Raw genomic sequence first — 14480 nt, forward strand, 5'->3', positions numbered from 1 at the left:
AACTGAATTACTTTCATTAATCTCGGCATCAAAAGCCTCAACTTGCGTACTAGATCCCTTACCTACACGTCTATTCAAACAGATAATACCTGAAGTAATTGAACCGCTTCTAAAAATAATAAATTCTTCTCTCACGATTGGCTATGTACCCAAATCCTTTAAACTAGCAGTTATCAAACCCCTGATTAAAAACCCTGACCTTGATGCCTGTCAGCTGTCCAATTATCGGCCAATATCAAACCTCCCCTTTATCTCCAAGATCCTTGAAAAAGCTGTGGCACAGCAGTTATGCTCATATTTACATAGGAATAACATCCATGAAATGTATCAGTCAGGATTTAGATCTAATCACAGCACAGAAACAGCTTTGGTTAAAGTAGTAAACGACCTACTGTTTGCGTCTGATCAGGGCTGTGTCTCACTGCTTGTGTTGCTTGATCTTAGTGCAGCATTTGATACCATTGATCTTCCATTCTTCTGGATAGACTAGAAAATGTTGTGGGAGTTAAGGGAACGGCCCTCTCCTGACTCAGCTCTTATTTAACTGATCGTTATCAGTATGTTGATATAAATGGTGATATTTCTAGACGTACTGAGGTAAAGTTTGGTGTTCCACAAGGTTCTGTCTTGGGTCCACTGCTTTTTTAGTATTAATTATTTGTAAATTGATTTTAATCTAAGACTGTGTAACATTAGCAATCAATGACCAGCTATTGTGTACCAGTCAACAGCCAGCCTTATCAATATCAACACAGCACAATAGGTTATCTGAACAAGTATGCAGTTTACAGACTCTAAAACTATAAGATATGAGGCACCTGTTCTGGTATCAAAGGTCATCTATTGTGCTGTGTTGATATTGATAAGGCTGGCTGTTGACTGGTACACAATAGCTGGTCATTGATTGCTAATGTTACACAGTCTTAGATTAAAATCAATTTACAAATAATTAATACTGAGCATTAATTGAAATTTTATTTAAAATTGAGGAAGAAACATGTCTCCTAACCTACTTGAGCCTTATTGAAGCATTTATTAACCCTCAAATATCAGTTATATGAAAATATATCAAAAATTCAAATTTGGTGAAAATGGATTTTTTAAACCCCTGTAGTTTAAAAATACTTGAGAGACACAGAACAAAAATTTGGAAATATAAAATATGGGTCTTGGGGATTACTGAAAAAAATTTACAAGTTCCTAACTGCTATCCCACATTGGATTTCTTGCTACTGAAAATGGTATGTTTTAGAAATCGGCGAATTTCAAAACCCTATTACAGACAAACTAGGAATAGTGGAGACTTGGTAAAACTGAAATTGGTAGATATTTCTGTGTAGATTTGAATAACATTGTTAGTTTAAGCATTACTGCCACAGGCAAGCTTCCAGAATGAGTTAAAAATGCAAAAAATGCAAATTTGTCTTTTTAATTTCCTTGCTAAAATCACCATCTAATATACAATGACCATTGAAATTCTAAGTTGTAGCTTGTAGTACAAGACATTGAGTCTCTCTGTGCAAAATTTTAGGTTTCTATCTTGCATAATAAAGATTATATTGCACTTTGAAATATGTATATTTTGAGCAAAAAACAAAAAAATCGAAAAATTCAAATGCCTGTATCTCTGAAACTATTGGTGACATGAAGCTCAAGTTTTGGGGATTAACTTCGTTTAATAGTATCTCTGAGCCCTCCAAATTTCATTGAAATCTGAGATGGTCAAGCATAACCTCTTGTTGATGTGGCATGGAATGACCCCTGACATAAGCTGTGTGTCTCTTACGCAATTCAAACCGTGACTCAGCAACTGTCCAGGAGAAACAAATCTGACCCTTGGAAATTGTTCTCAACTCAGAGATAGTTACAGTTATGGTCAGAAGTTTGCATACTCTCATCGTGGGCATGAATGTCATGGTAATTTTGGGCTGTGAATGATTTTCTTGAACTGTTCTTTTTCCAGGGCGTTATGATTGTACAGCGTACATCTTTACTGACTTAAAAAAAAAACAAGAATTGAGTGCACAAATTTGAATTTATTTTGGATTTTGGATCTAATCCACACAGGGTCAAAATTATACATACACCCCCACTAATATTTTGGTTAAATGTCCCTTAGCAAGTTGCACCTCAACCAGACCCTTTTGGTAGCCGTCGATAAGCTTCTGGCATAATTCAGGCTGGATATTCAACCGCTCTTCTTGGCAGAATTGGTAGAGTTCATTTAAATTGGTTGGTTTCCTGGCACGGACCCGGCTTTTAAGAGTAGTCCACAAATTTTCAATAGGGTTGAGGTTGGAGCTGTGGGAAGGCCATTCCAAAAGCTTAATGTTACCCTGCTTTATCCATTCCAAAACCAGTTTTGATGTGTGTTTGGGATCATTGTCCTGTTGGAACACCCAATTGTGTCCAAGTTTCAACTGTCTAGCTGTTGATTTGGGGTGAAGTTGAAGAATTTGGAGGTAGTCCTCCTCCTTCTTCATTATTTTATCCACTTTGTGCAATGCACCAGTACCACTGGCAGCAAAACAGCCCCAGAGCATGATGCTGCTACCACCACCATGCTTGACAGTGGGTACAGTGTTCTTAGATTTGAAAGCCTCACCTTTACTCTGCCAAACATACCTCTTGTCATTGTGGCCAAATAGCTCAATCTTTGTCTCGTCTGACCATAAAACTTTTCTCCAGAAGGCATTTGGCTTGTCCATGTGGGCAGCTGCAAATTTCAGTCGAGCTTGAAGGTGCTGATTTTGGAGCAGGGGCTTCTTTCTTGGTCAGCACCCTCTCAGTCCATGGCAGTGTAAAACTCGCTTCACTGTGGACAGTGACGCTGGTGTTCCAGCAGTTTCCAGTTTATGGCAGGCTTGAGCCTCGGTGGTTCCTGGGTTGCTCCTGAACATCCTAACTAATTTCCTCTCATCTAAGGGTGACAGTTTGGGTCTTCTTCCAGACCTTGCCAAAGTGGTGACACATCCGAATAACTTGTACTTATGTACAATTGTTTGAACTGATGATCTTGGAATTTGCAGTTGTTTAGAAATGGCTCCAAGAGACCTTCCCAACTTGTGTAAATCTACAATTCTCCTTCTTAGATCTTCACTGAATTCCTTGGACTTTCCCATGGTTCTGAGTATTGGTCAATCCCATGAGCGCTGTCAAACAAATCCTTTTTATGCTGGCAAAGAGAGACTACCAGTTGTAGTCAATCAGGATCACTAACGAGAAGTTAATAGACCTTGGCCTTGTCAAGTTAAAAGACATTATAGAACTTTCAACACCACTTATTAAAAGATTTAAGTGAATGTATGTATATATTTGAGCCTATATGTATAATTTTGACCCTGTGTGGATTAGAGAAAATCCAAATTCAAACTTGTGCACCAGTTCTTGTTTTTTGAAGTCATTAAAGATGTATGCTGTATGTACGGTATGTAAACTTCTGACCCCAACTGTACGGCTCTCAGAGAGAGCAGGAAGAGATAAAAAGATAGTTATAGAGTTTTTTATTAATTCTACTGTCTTAGTAGTCATAGTATTACAAGATTGCTGTATTTTGTCTCTAAAATCTTTCCTCTCCTTCTCCTATTGACTAAACCTGAAGGTTTCAATCGAGAAAAATACAAACAATGCAACTCATTTAGCCTCGAGAGCCTTGAAAAGGAAACACGCAGGAAAAAAATTTCCTTACCAGCAACTCTTCTCCTCCAAAACCTCGGTTATTCATCACCACACACCTGAGAGGAAAGTCAACAAGGAGAGCAGTTTTCTCACAACGAGATATACTACACTCCTTCAACAGTACATCTTTAATCCACAGACTGTACACACACTCACCTGTATCCGTGTCGTATGGCTTGGTGGACCATGTGCAGGACATACGTCTGCTGGCTGTTTCCCGTCAGCCCGGGCAGGATTAGCACCGTCGGCCGAGAGGACCGTGAGTAGTTTGCGCTATCTGAGTTATCTGCCCAGTCTAGACAGAGCTGACCTCCATCGCCTGTCCTGATCATCTCGCTGAGAGATATTCAGAAAGATAATGAATATAAAATGGCAGTCTGGTCTAATAAACTGGAATTTTCATTTCTAGTTTCAACGGTCATACTTGCGATACGTGACAGAAGGACAGGACTTGATGAAGACACGCACAAGCGTCTGCATTCGGCCCCCCCAGCACCAAGGCGTTGGGCAAAACCGTTCCAACACAACAGGGCAGTGTGTGTGCAAGAACGCCTGGAATCCTTCAGCACACACCAGCACCGGCACCTGCACATGAGATGATGATGATGTTTTAAAAAGAAATGAGCTTTAAGTTTTACAGAGCGTCTTCCAGAACCAGCCACAGTTCTTCTAGAGATCTTGACTGTCGCACTTTGCAGCAAAACCCAAGTAGCCTTTATTATTATTATTATTATTATTATCACCTCGCCTAGGACAGAGTCCACCAGGGAGCAAGGTATTGTTTTCAGCATGGTTTCTTTGTTTGTTTCTTTGTTAGCAACATTACGGGAAAATGGCTGGACCAATCTTCATGAAACTTCCTGGATAGATGGGCATCCGTCTCAAGTAAAACCTCCAACATTTTGAAGGTCATCCAGTCAAGGTTAAGGTCACCAAAAAAGGTCAAAATTGTTTTTTTCGCAATATCTTCCTTCATATTCATCATATTTACTTCAATCCGATTCCAAAATATTCACCTTTCAAGTCTGCTTCCACTGATATGCTACATGATGAAATAAAACTGTCTCTCATAGTTTTCTTAGCAGTTAGGGGTCAAATGTCCAGGGGGGAGGGGGGTGTCAAGGTCATTGCTAAGGCCCCCCGTCACACTTATTCGGAATTAGCAGGAATCAAGCAGAACCAGCCGGAATGAAAAATTTTTCAAAATTCATGCCAGATTTGGGCAGGAATTTCAAACTGACCAACATTCTTACAGCTTTGTAAGAATGCTATTCGAATAGTTAGAATGCGCTTCGAACCCGCCTCGAATGATTCTTGCACATTCTGGGTGTATTAGCTTTCGAATGCAGTTCAAATGTAGTTGGAACATAGTAGAATACCGAGAATGCTGTTAGAATGCAGTAAGAATATTAAGAATGCACTTCAAATGCCGTACAAGTGCGGTTCGATTGCTGCACGAATACCACCCGAAGTCTGGTCGGAAGGTGCCTCGAATGCTGTACAAATTCATCTCAAATGCAGTCAGAACGCTCCCGGAATAGCCGCTGAATATGTTTAGAACATCTAAGAATTCAAAGAGAATGCAGCTCGAATACTTAGAATGTACGGTACTTCAAATATCCCGGAACACACGAAGAATTTTCATTCCGACGGCATTCTGGCTCATTCAAGGCGCATTCGGGACATTCTGGCAGGATTTTTCCCTTGAATGTGATCAGAATGTTTCAAATTCTGCTGGAATGCCGTAAGAATATTTAGAATGCCGTTTGATATTTCTCCTCTTCGAATACACCTCAAATGTTTTGAGCAAAAGTAAAACATTCGGGCCGGCCACAAGAATGGGCCCAAATGTTTGGAATGCACTCAGAATGCAGTCAGAATTTTTAGAATGCGCTTCGAATATCCCGGAATATACGAAGAATTTTCATTCCGACAGCATTCCGGCTCATTCCACCTCTAGTGTGACTACCCTATAAAGTTTGCATATTTTCCATTATAACTTGAAAACGGTTAGAGATAGAGAGATGTTTATCATTATCAACATACAGGAAGTCATATATGGGCTTTCATTTGGCACCATGACTTTTGACCTTGTTTGTTTGTTTGTTCGTTCTCACACGAACAAAAAGAACAGAGCACATTACTCCAATTTTAAGGTCCCTTCACTGGCTTCCAGTAAGCTACAGAATTGACTTTAAAGCATTGCTGCTGGTGTACAAATCTCTAAATGGTACAGGGCCCAATTACCTCTCTGATATGTTGCAGCGGCCGAACCCAATCAGATCTACCAGATCGCAGCAGCAAAATTTACTGGTAAAACCTGTTGTTAAAACAAAGTGTGGTGAAGCAACTTTTAGCTACTATGCAGTACAGCTATAGAACCAACTCCCAGAGGACATCAAAAATGCTCCTGCTGAAATATCATCTTCTTTACATGTTTTAACTTTACTTAACTTTTACAGTCTCTGCATGTTTTAAACTTTACTTAACTTTTATTCTATTTTATTCTGTTTTTTACTGAACTTTTACTTCATTTTATTATTTTATTTCTACTATTGTTTAATTCTTATTTTTTTCTCTTCTTCCCCCTTTATTTTATGTAATTTTATTTTCTATTGTTTACTGTTTTGCTTTTACCTCTGTAAAGCACATTGAACTGCCACTGTGTATGAAGTGCGCTATATAAATCAGGGCTGTGAAATAGAAATGACAAAATCCAAGGAAACAATTTTAGCAGGGGGTCTGGGAAGAGCAGCCCCCCAGGAGCTGGGGGCCTGGGGCCCGCAGGGCCCCAGAAGCTGAACAGATTTTGTGTATATTGATAGATTTGAAGCATCTCCTGAAAGCAAATATTTTCTCAACCATGCCATTTAATTTGAACTGTTTATTATTATTATTATTATTATTATTAATGTTGTTATTATTATTATTATAAATTGAATATATAAAATGTGAACAAGATGGTCTACCTGGTAATCTATAGTTCGACAGCTTCAATTTCACCAATTCCGCATGTTTTTTTCCTTTAACATGGTCAACCAAACGTGTTCTTCCACCAGAACCGTACTTCACATCCTGATGGCACAAGATGCAGTAAGCTTTCCCCGGTTCTTTTATCTTCCGTATGTGCTCATTCACTACCGACTTTAAACTCCAGCCATCGCCAATTCCATGGATTTTTGATGCCGTTTTCCTTGTCAAATGTTTTTGACATCGTCGGTCTTCCCGTCCTCCCTCTGAACGATGTCCCTCCGTGACATGGACATACCACGAAATTCTCCTTTTCAAAACCGTTGATATCGAAAGCGTGTTTAAAGAGCACAAGATTCGTGCCATGGTTTGTAAGCATGGCGCAAATGCCGTAAACCGGTCTCTGTCATTGTCGCAAAAGAAACCTACCCCCCCAATTTTTATTGCAAAATTAGATGATTTACTAAAATGATATTTTTGGCGGCCAAATTCGCGGAATTCCACGGATCCGTGGATTTTTCACAGCCCTGATAAATAAACTTGCCTTGCCTTGTTTGTGTGTGTATGTCTGTTAACAATCTAGCATCTAGACGGTTGCACCAATTGACTTCAAATTTTCAGGGTAGGTGGGCAATGCTCTATAGATTATCTGATTAAATTCTGGGGGTAATCGGGTCAAGGTGAAGGTCAAGGTCACCAGAAAGGTCAACCTTTCAGTCAAAATAACATTTTCCATTATAATTCAAAAACGGTTGCCGACAGACAAATGTTTACTATTATGAGCATATAGGAACTTTCATTATGGCCTTTCATTTGGCATCATGATCTTTGACCTTGAAAGGTCAAACTCAAGTTCACGGATTTTCAGAGGGCTGTAACTTGAAAACGGTTGATGGTAGACAGATATTTACCATTATCAACTTATAGGAAGTGCCATATGGGCTTTCATTTGGCACCATGATCTTTGACCTTAAATGATTCTGAAATGTCAAACTCAAGGTCATGGATTTTCATAGGACTATAACCTGACAATTGAGAAATATTATCATTATCAAACAAGTGCTGCCGGGCGAGGTTTGTTTTGCCTAGCAACACTTGTTGTTGTTTTTTTGTCTCATATATAATATGCTGCTTTCTTTCCTGACACCTGAACATTTTTCTGTGCTGGAAAACTAAGGTTTGGAAATACCTTAAAAAGCCTGCCGTGCTTCTGTGCTCCACCCACCTGGTCCAATACTATACGTGATTACCGCGATATTCAATGAGATGCGTTATATGCATGCACAGTAGTGAAAAAAACGACAGCCTGACTCGTACACGATACGATAAGGAATTCTTCGGTATTTCCCGTCCTGCCGATAAACACATCGATTAACACACGGCACACGCTTAATATGTGGCGGCTTTAGTTGACGATGTGTCTGAATCTTCACTTCATATATATTTTTTATTTTCAACTAGCCAGCCGGGCTGGCTAGTGACAGGAATTACCCGCCAAATGACAAATTAAGTTGCCTCGGGCGACCGGACCACCGCGAATTTCGAGCCCTGCTTATAGTAATGCTTTTATGGCTGAGGACTAGGGCTGTGCGATATATCAAATATACTCGATATATCGCCGAAAATTCTGTGTGCGATAGATAAAATTATTATATCGTAACTATTGAGTATTTTATGGTCATCTTCCAACTTGTGTTTGTTTAAAATATTTTCCGGTGGTTTTCTCCCTGTCCCTCAGGCAGTAACGCGAGAGGCTGCCTAAGGGTAAAAAAAACAATAACGTCACACACTCGCCAACCAATCCTGGGCGACATCTCGGTGCTGAAAGGAACTTCCGGGAAGATTTTCTAGTTTCGGTTGTGTTGCCAGATTGGGCGGTTTCCTGCCCAATTGGGCGGTTTTAAGTGCATTTTGGCGGGTTTTGAACATATTTTGGGCTGGAAAACATCAGCAGTATCTGGCAACACTGCCGGCGGGAAGATTTCCTAGTTCCGGTTTACAGCGCTGACTCAGTTCGTGCAATCGCTGGTGCTGCATAGGCTACCGTGTAAGCTCTGTCAATTTCAGCGACAAATTAAAAATGGAAGCGGACGAATTGGTTCCTAAAAGAACTAGTAAGGGGTCAGTCATCTGGCATTTTTTGGATATCGCGAGGAGGACATGGAACAGCAAATGCCAGTTTGTAAAGTGTGCAAAAAAAACTGTCATCACGAAAGGCAGCAGCACTACAAATATGTTCCATCACCTGAAAACTCACCCGGTACAGTATGAAGAGTCTCTTAAACTCCGAACTACTTGCCCACGAGCTAACGCCCCCCCAAGCTAAACAAATGACCATAGCGGCCTCGCTCTCCAAAGCCACCCCATATGAGAAACCGAGTCAGAGATGGAGAGCTATAACGGATGCAATCACTAACTTCATTGCCAAAGACATGATCCCAATCAGTATAGTGGAAAAACCAGGCTTCCAAAAATTACCAAACACACTCGATCCCAAATATGAGTTGCCTGGTCGCAGACATTTTACAGAGAAGGCAATACCGGAATTCTACACATCTGAGAGGCAGAGCCAGAAAACATTCAGTTCAAAAGTGTGCAAAGAGGAAAATTATATTTTGCAGATCTCTCTTCTCTCTCTCAATCTCTCTCTCTATTGTGAATGTTCCAGTGGTTCTCAGTAGTCAGGTTAATAGCTTGGAGATCTATTTTTTTAAATAATTTAATGAATGAGCACTTTTCTTATTTAGGCTAAATGTCTTTCTCAGTGTTGAGCTTGCACTTTATTGATTTGAGCTCTGAGCAGCTCTGTATTGATTTGCCCCTTTGTTGCAATTTTCAAGATTGTTTTTGCCACATCTTTGCTGAATAAAAATAGTCTTATTTCAATTCAATTGTGATTAATCACCAACATGAAAATTTAAAATGTGTTGTTGAAAACCACCTGTAAAGTTAACCAAGAATGTTATTTAATCTGCAGGGATTGTAGTGAAAACAGTAAAGAGTAAAAGTTAGATTTCATGGGGTCCTTTAGAGGAGATTTAAATCGAGATATATATCGTATATCATGAAATGGAGAAAATGTATCGGGATATTCATTTTTTCCCATATCGCACAGCCCTACTGAGGACTGCAGTTGGCTTGCTAACTTTAGGACTGCAGTCGTCATGAACAGTTTTGCACTCAAGTTTCCATCAATGAAGAGTTTATAACATCAACGAAACTGACTTCATGTTAAAACTGTTAGTCATGTTGTCTGTTGTTGCCCAAATGAGGATGGGTTCCCTTTTGAGTCTGGTTCCTCTCGAGGTTTCTTCCTCATGTCGTCTGATACCCCTTTTCCACCAAATCAGTTCCAGGGCTGGTTTGGAGCCAGTGCTGGTTCACAACTCGTTCAACTTGCGAGCCAGCTGAGAACCAGTTTGCTTTTCTTCTTCTTCTTTCGGTTTTATGGCGGTTGGCAACTAGCTTCAATGGTGCATTACTGCCACCAGCTGGACTGGGGTGTGATACTTGAGTTTCAAAAAAAAAAACTAAATTCTTTTAATTAGACCTGTGTTCCTTCAGAAACTAAATACATATTTGAAGCAGATTTCACCTGTACTTCTTTGCAGAATGTCCTCCAAGTTTAACACTAATTGTTTCCCTTGCAACTGTAAAATTAATCTTTGACTTTCTTCCTGGTATTTAGGACATTGCAAAATAACATGCTCTGTAGACTATGGGCTGCCACAGAAATCACATTTTCCATCTGCATGCTTCTTTATCATCACCAAAGAACTATTTAATCTTGTGTCCAAACCTCATTCTCGAAAAAGCATCCTCCTCTTCCTTACTTCTGTTGGTGTTTCTGCTCTTTCCCACTTTGTTCTGGATATTATAAAACTGTCTCCCAGTCTGGCCATTGTCCCATAATGTTTGCCATTTTCCCTTAACTATGTTTTTAATCATACTTTTAATTTCTGCCTTGCTGTAAGCGACTTCGATATCTATGCTGGGATTTCCAGCTGCTTGTTTAGCGCACTTATCTGCCATCTCATTCCCTACAACTCCTATATGGGCTGGTACCCATACAAGAGTTATCCTAACGCCTGTCTTTAACAGATTATTTGCAACTTGTAATATTTCATACAAAATGTCCTGCCTTGATTTTGACTGGGACGTTCTAATGCTAATCAAAGCTGAGCTGGAGTCTGAAGCAATTACTGCCTTCCTTGGCCTGTTAACTTCCACCCATAGCAGGGCTGGCCACACAGCAACCAACTCCGCTGTATAAACTGCCAGATCATCATTGATTCTTTTTCCTACTTTGACTTTTAACTTTGGGATAACAAAAGCAACCCCAACTCTTTTACTAGCCATTTTAGAGGCATCTGTATATAGAATTATATCCTCTCTATAGATAGTTTTCACATGATGTCACAGAGTCGGGGATTCCCTAGTGGCGGCCATCTTGCGGGGCAAGCTTACCATACGGGTCACTGAGCACACATTGTAATGCGCGAGTTACATTTATTTATATATTATTTACATTTATAGTTACATTATTACTATTTAAAGCTAGCAATGGTGCACACCTGTTGTATTCACGGCTGTCGTAATAGGTCAGATGATGACGTCAAGTAGAGCTTTTATAGAATTCCCACTGTACGGGAGCACGAAGGCGAGCAAACAAAGAAACTCAGCATACAAAGGAGAAATCTATGGCTTTCAAGAATCAACCGCAAGGATTATCAGCCTTCCAAACACAGCAAAGTCTGCTCCGATCATTTTATAACTGGTAAGTTGTTTAAATAAACAATCAATTGTGTTTAAGTTTGTTTTTGGAAACCAAAACATCGTGTAAACAATCTCTGGAGAATGCCTAACTGGAACCGCTGAGTGTACGTTTACATTGTACACTGACATGGTACTGTAATACCAATAATGGATGTAAAATTTGTCTTAAATCAACTCGATATTATACACACACATTTATATGCAGTGTTGAGAGCTCTAAAATTCCAATGCTTACATACCTTGGCTGTAATTAGGACACGACTGTCACTTGTTTTTATATGGTGGACTTCACGGACCCAGCCACAGACAAAATAATTGTATGACTCCAGTGACTTGTATGCTTTGAGGTCGTCAAGTGTGTAGGCACTTTTACTATTCACGAAATAGTTCACAATATCAGGGTACGATATGGATGGCAGCCCTGCATAGTCACTTGAAAATGCATCTTTGTCCACTTCGTAGGGGTCAGTCAATTCCCCCAATCAAGGCCAGTTCGGCTGCATACCGTTGTCGTGAGATGTCGCCCAATGTATCTATATACTTCCGTTTGCTTGATTTTGCCGACATTGATCTTTATTTTAGAAAACTGACTATATAACTATAACTTCATAAATTCGTCCGAGATAACGTAGCCGGTAATGGCGATGGTCCGTTTTGTTTGGCCCACAAGATGGCGGCTGGGGGGCGTTCCCCGGAATGCCGTGATGTCAGTGAAAAGTCCATGTTACTCTCTTGCATCTCCTGTAATAACCCCAGGTCAATGGATATCTCTTTAAAGACTCATGGGGGGACAGCTGGGATAGGCACAGTAGGACTTCTCATTAACTTTATCATTAATCACCCAACCAAAACTTCTGACTTGGGCATTTCCACGCTCTTGGCATTGCCTCAGGACTGGTTGACTCATATGATTTTCATTATGGCCCTTTAAATTTGCCCAATACACAATGGCTAACTGTTCTAAGATGAAGAGGCATTTCTCCCATCTCCACCTGGATAGCTGGCACTGGAGTAGTTTTAACTGAACCTTAATGCTTGATTTTGGATCACATCCAAATTATTCCGCAGTGTTTTGGCTGCAGACCCATATATTATACTTCCATAGTCAAGCACAGACCTAATCAAACCTGTATAAATTGTTCTTAAAGCATGTCTGCTGACTCCGCATAGACATCTCATTACATTTACTACTTTCTTGCATTTATCAATCATTTTTTGTATATGCACCAGTTTGCTTTTCCATAGCTCGCGGTGCTAAGGGAAGCTACGTCATTACGTCGCTGTATACGTCATTACATCGCTGTATACGTCAGTTACGTCACTACGTTTGCATAAACCTTGGAGCGAATATTGAAACAAAAACAACGCGGAAGAAGCAGCAGCAGCAACAACAACAATAATAATAATAATGGATGACTTCGCGTTTGTACAGCTGCTGCTTCTCGTCGCTTAAAAATGGCGATCTTTCGTGGTCTTGTTATTGTTGTTGGTCTTAACAACTCCGCCCCCCCGCTGACGTAAGCGGTTCTTTCCTCTGGCCCAGAAGAGAGTTGGTGCTAGCCTGGAACCGGTTTTTCTGGCCCCAGAGCCAGTTCTTTGTCAGTGGAAACAGAAAACCTGGTTCCAAACTAAGCACTGGCCCCGAACCAGCCCTGGAACTGCTTTGGTGGAAAAGGGGTTTTGAGGGAGTTTTTCCTTGCCACCGTCACCACAGGCTTGCTAATTGGGGATAGATTAGGGATAAAATTAGCTCATGTTTTAAGTCGTTCAAATTCTGTAAAGCTACTTTGCGACAATGTCTATTGTTAAAAGCACTGTACAAATAAACTTGACAATGTGACAAGGGGAAAAAAAAAAAAAAAGAGTCTGACTCTTTAAATGCAACTATAAACAGATAAAAAAAAAATAGTGAAAGTGCTGGTCACTGAAGGGTCATTCCATGTCAAATCAACAAATATCTGACAAATGTATGCTCGACCATCTCAGATTTCAATGAAATTTGGAGGGCTCAGAGATACTATTAAAAGAAGTTAATCCCCAGAATTTGAGCTTCCTATCTCCAACGGTTTCAGAGATACAGGCATTTGAATTTTTTGATTTTTTTGCATTTTGCTCAAAACATACATATTTCAAAGTGTAATATAATCTTTATTATGCAAGATACAAACCTAAAATTTTGCACAGAGACTCAATGTCTTGTACTACAAGCTTCAACTTAGAATTTCAATGGTCATTGCATATTAGATGGTGATTTTAACAAGGAAATTAAAAAGACAAATTTGCATTTTTTGCATTTTTAACTCATTCTGGAAGCTTGCCTGTGGCAGTAATGCTTAAACTAAGAATGTTATTCAAATCTACACAGAAATATTTACCAATTTCAGTTTTACCAAGTCTCCACTATTCCTAGTTTGTCTGTAATAGGAATTTAATTGTAGTTGCTTTCAATTTGAGATCAGTATAAATGAGTTTGTTCTTAGACATCTAGAAATGGCTGAACTTCCTCCCTGTTCTATAGGAATTGGACTAAAGAAAGATTCTGACTGCCATAAACTAACATACAACAGAAATTGTAAGTTAAATACACTTTCTCAGTATAGTTTGGAGCAAATTCCATTAATTAAACAGAGAACTGAACTTGAGAACATTTCAAGCACAGACACAGTATGTCTGCATCATGAGAAACTGTTTCTGATGAAATATGAAGAGCTACAGAAAAGTTGTTGTGATCCATATGAAAGGCACAAGAAAAAAGTTAAAACAGAATTACGTTCAATTCTTCCTGAAACAGCAGATTCACTTTCAAAACTGATAAATAAAAATATTAAACCTGGACAAAAATTGTGTTCTAAATGTTCACAGAGAGTGAAAGAACATTTAAGCCAAGCAGATTCAGCAGGTTCTACAGAATCAGAACAAGAGAGCATGTGTGTAGATGTGGATCCAACATACACTAGTGAGGTAGCTGAATCACTTGACAAAAGCCTTGTGTCAATTAGTTGCTCTCCACTGAAAATTGCCAAGTATAGCCACAAACAGAAAGCTGCATATGGCAA

The 14480-nt window shown here is 39.6% G+C and overlaps 1 protein-coding gene across 3 annotated transcripts in view; it reads right to left on the reverse strand.

The window, feature by feature from the left end:
• The window catches only part of LOC132881462 (phospholipase ABHD3-like), a 33452-nt gene that overhangs the window by 16700 nt on the left and 2272 nt on the right, over positions 1–14480 (reverse strand). For 2 of the 3 annotated variants that reach the window (XM_060913934.1, XM_060913933.1), the window contains exons 2-4: positions 4103–4263; positions 3835–4014; positions 3689–3734 (exon numbers count right to left, since the gene is read on the reverse strand). In XM_060913934.1, the coding sequence (XP_060769917.1) occupies positions 3689–3734; positions 3835–4014; positions 4103–4263 (387 nt within the window). Of the gene's footprint in view, positions 1–3688; positions 3735–3834; positions 4015–4102; positions 4264–6647; positions 7071–14480 lie in introns of those variants that run through there. The other variant, XM_060913935.1, reaches the window with a different exon arrangement.

This window comes from Neoarius graeffei, chromosome 2 (genome assembly GCF_027579695.1).
Source record: "Neoarius graeffei isolate fNeoGra1 chromosome 2, fNeoGra1.pri, whole genome shotgun sequence".
Lineage (NCBI taxonomy): Eukaryota > Metazoa > Chordata > Actinopteri > Siluriformes > Ariidae > Neoarius > Neoarius graeffei.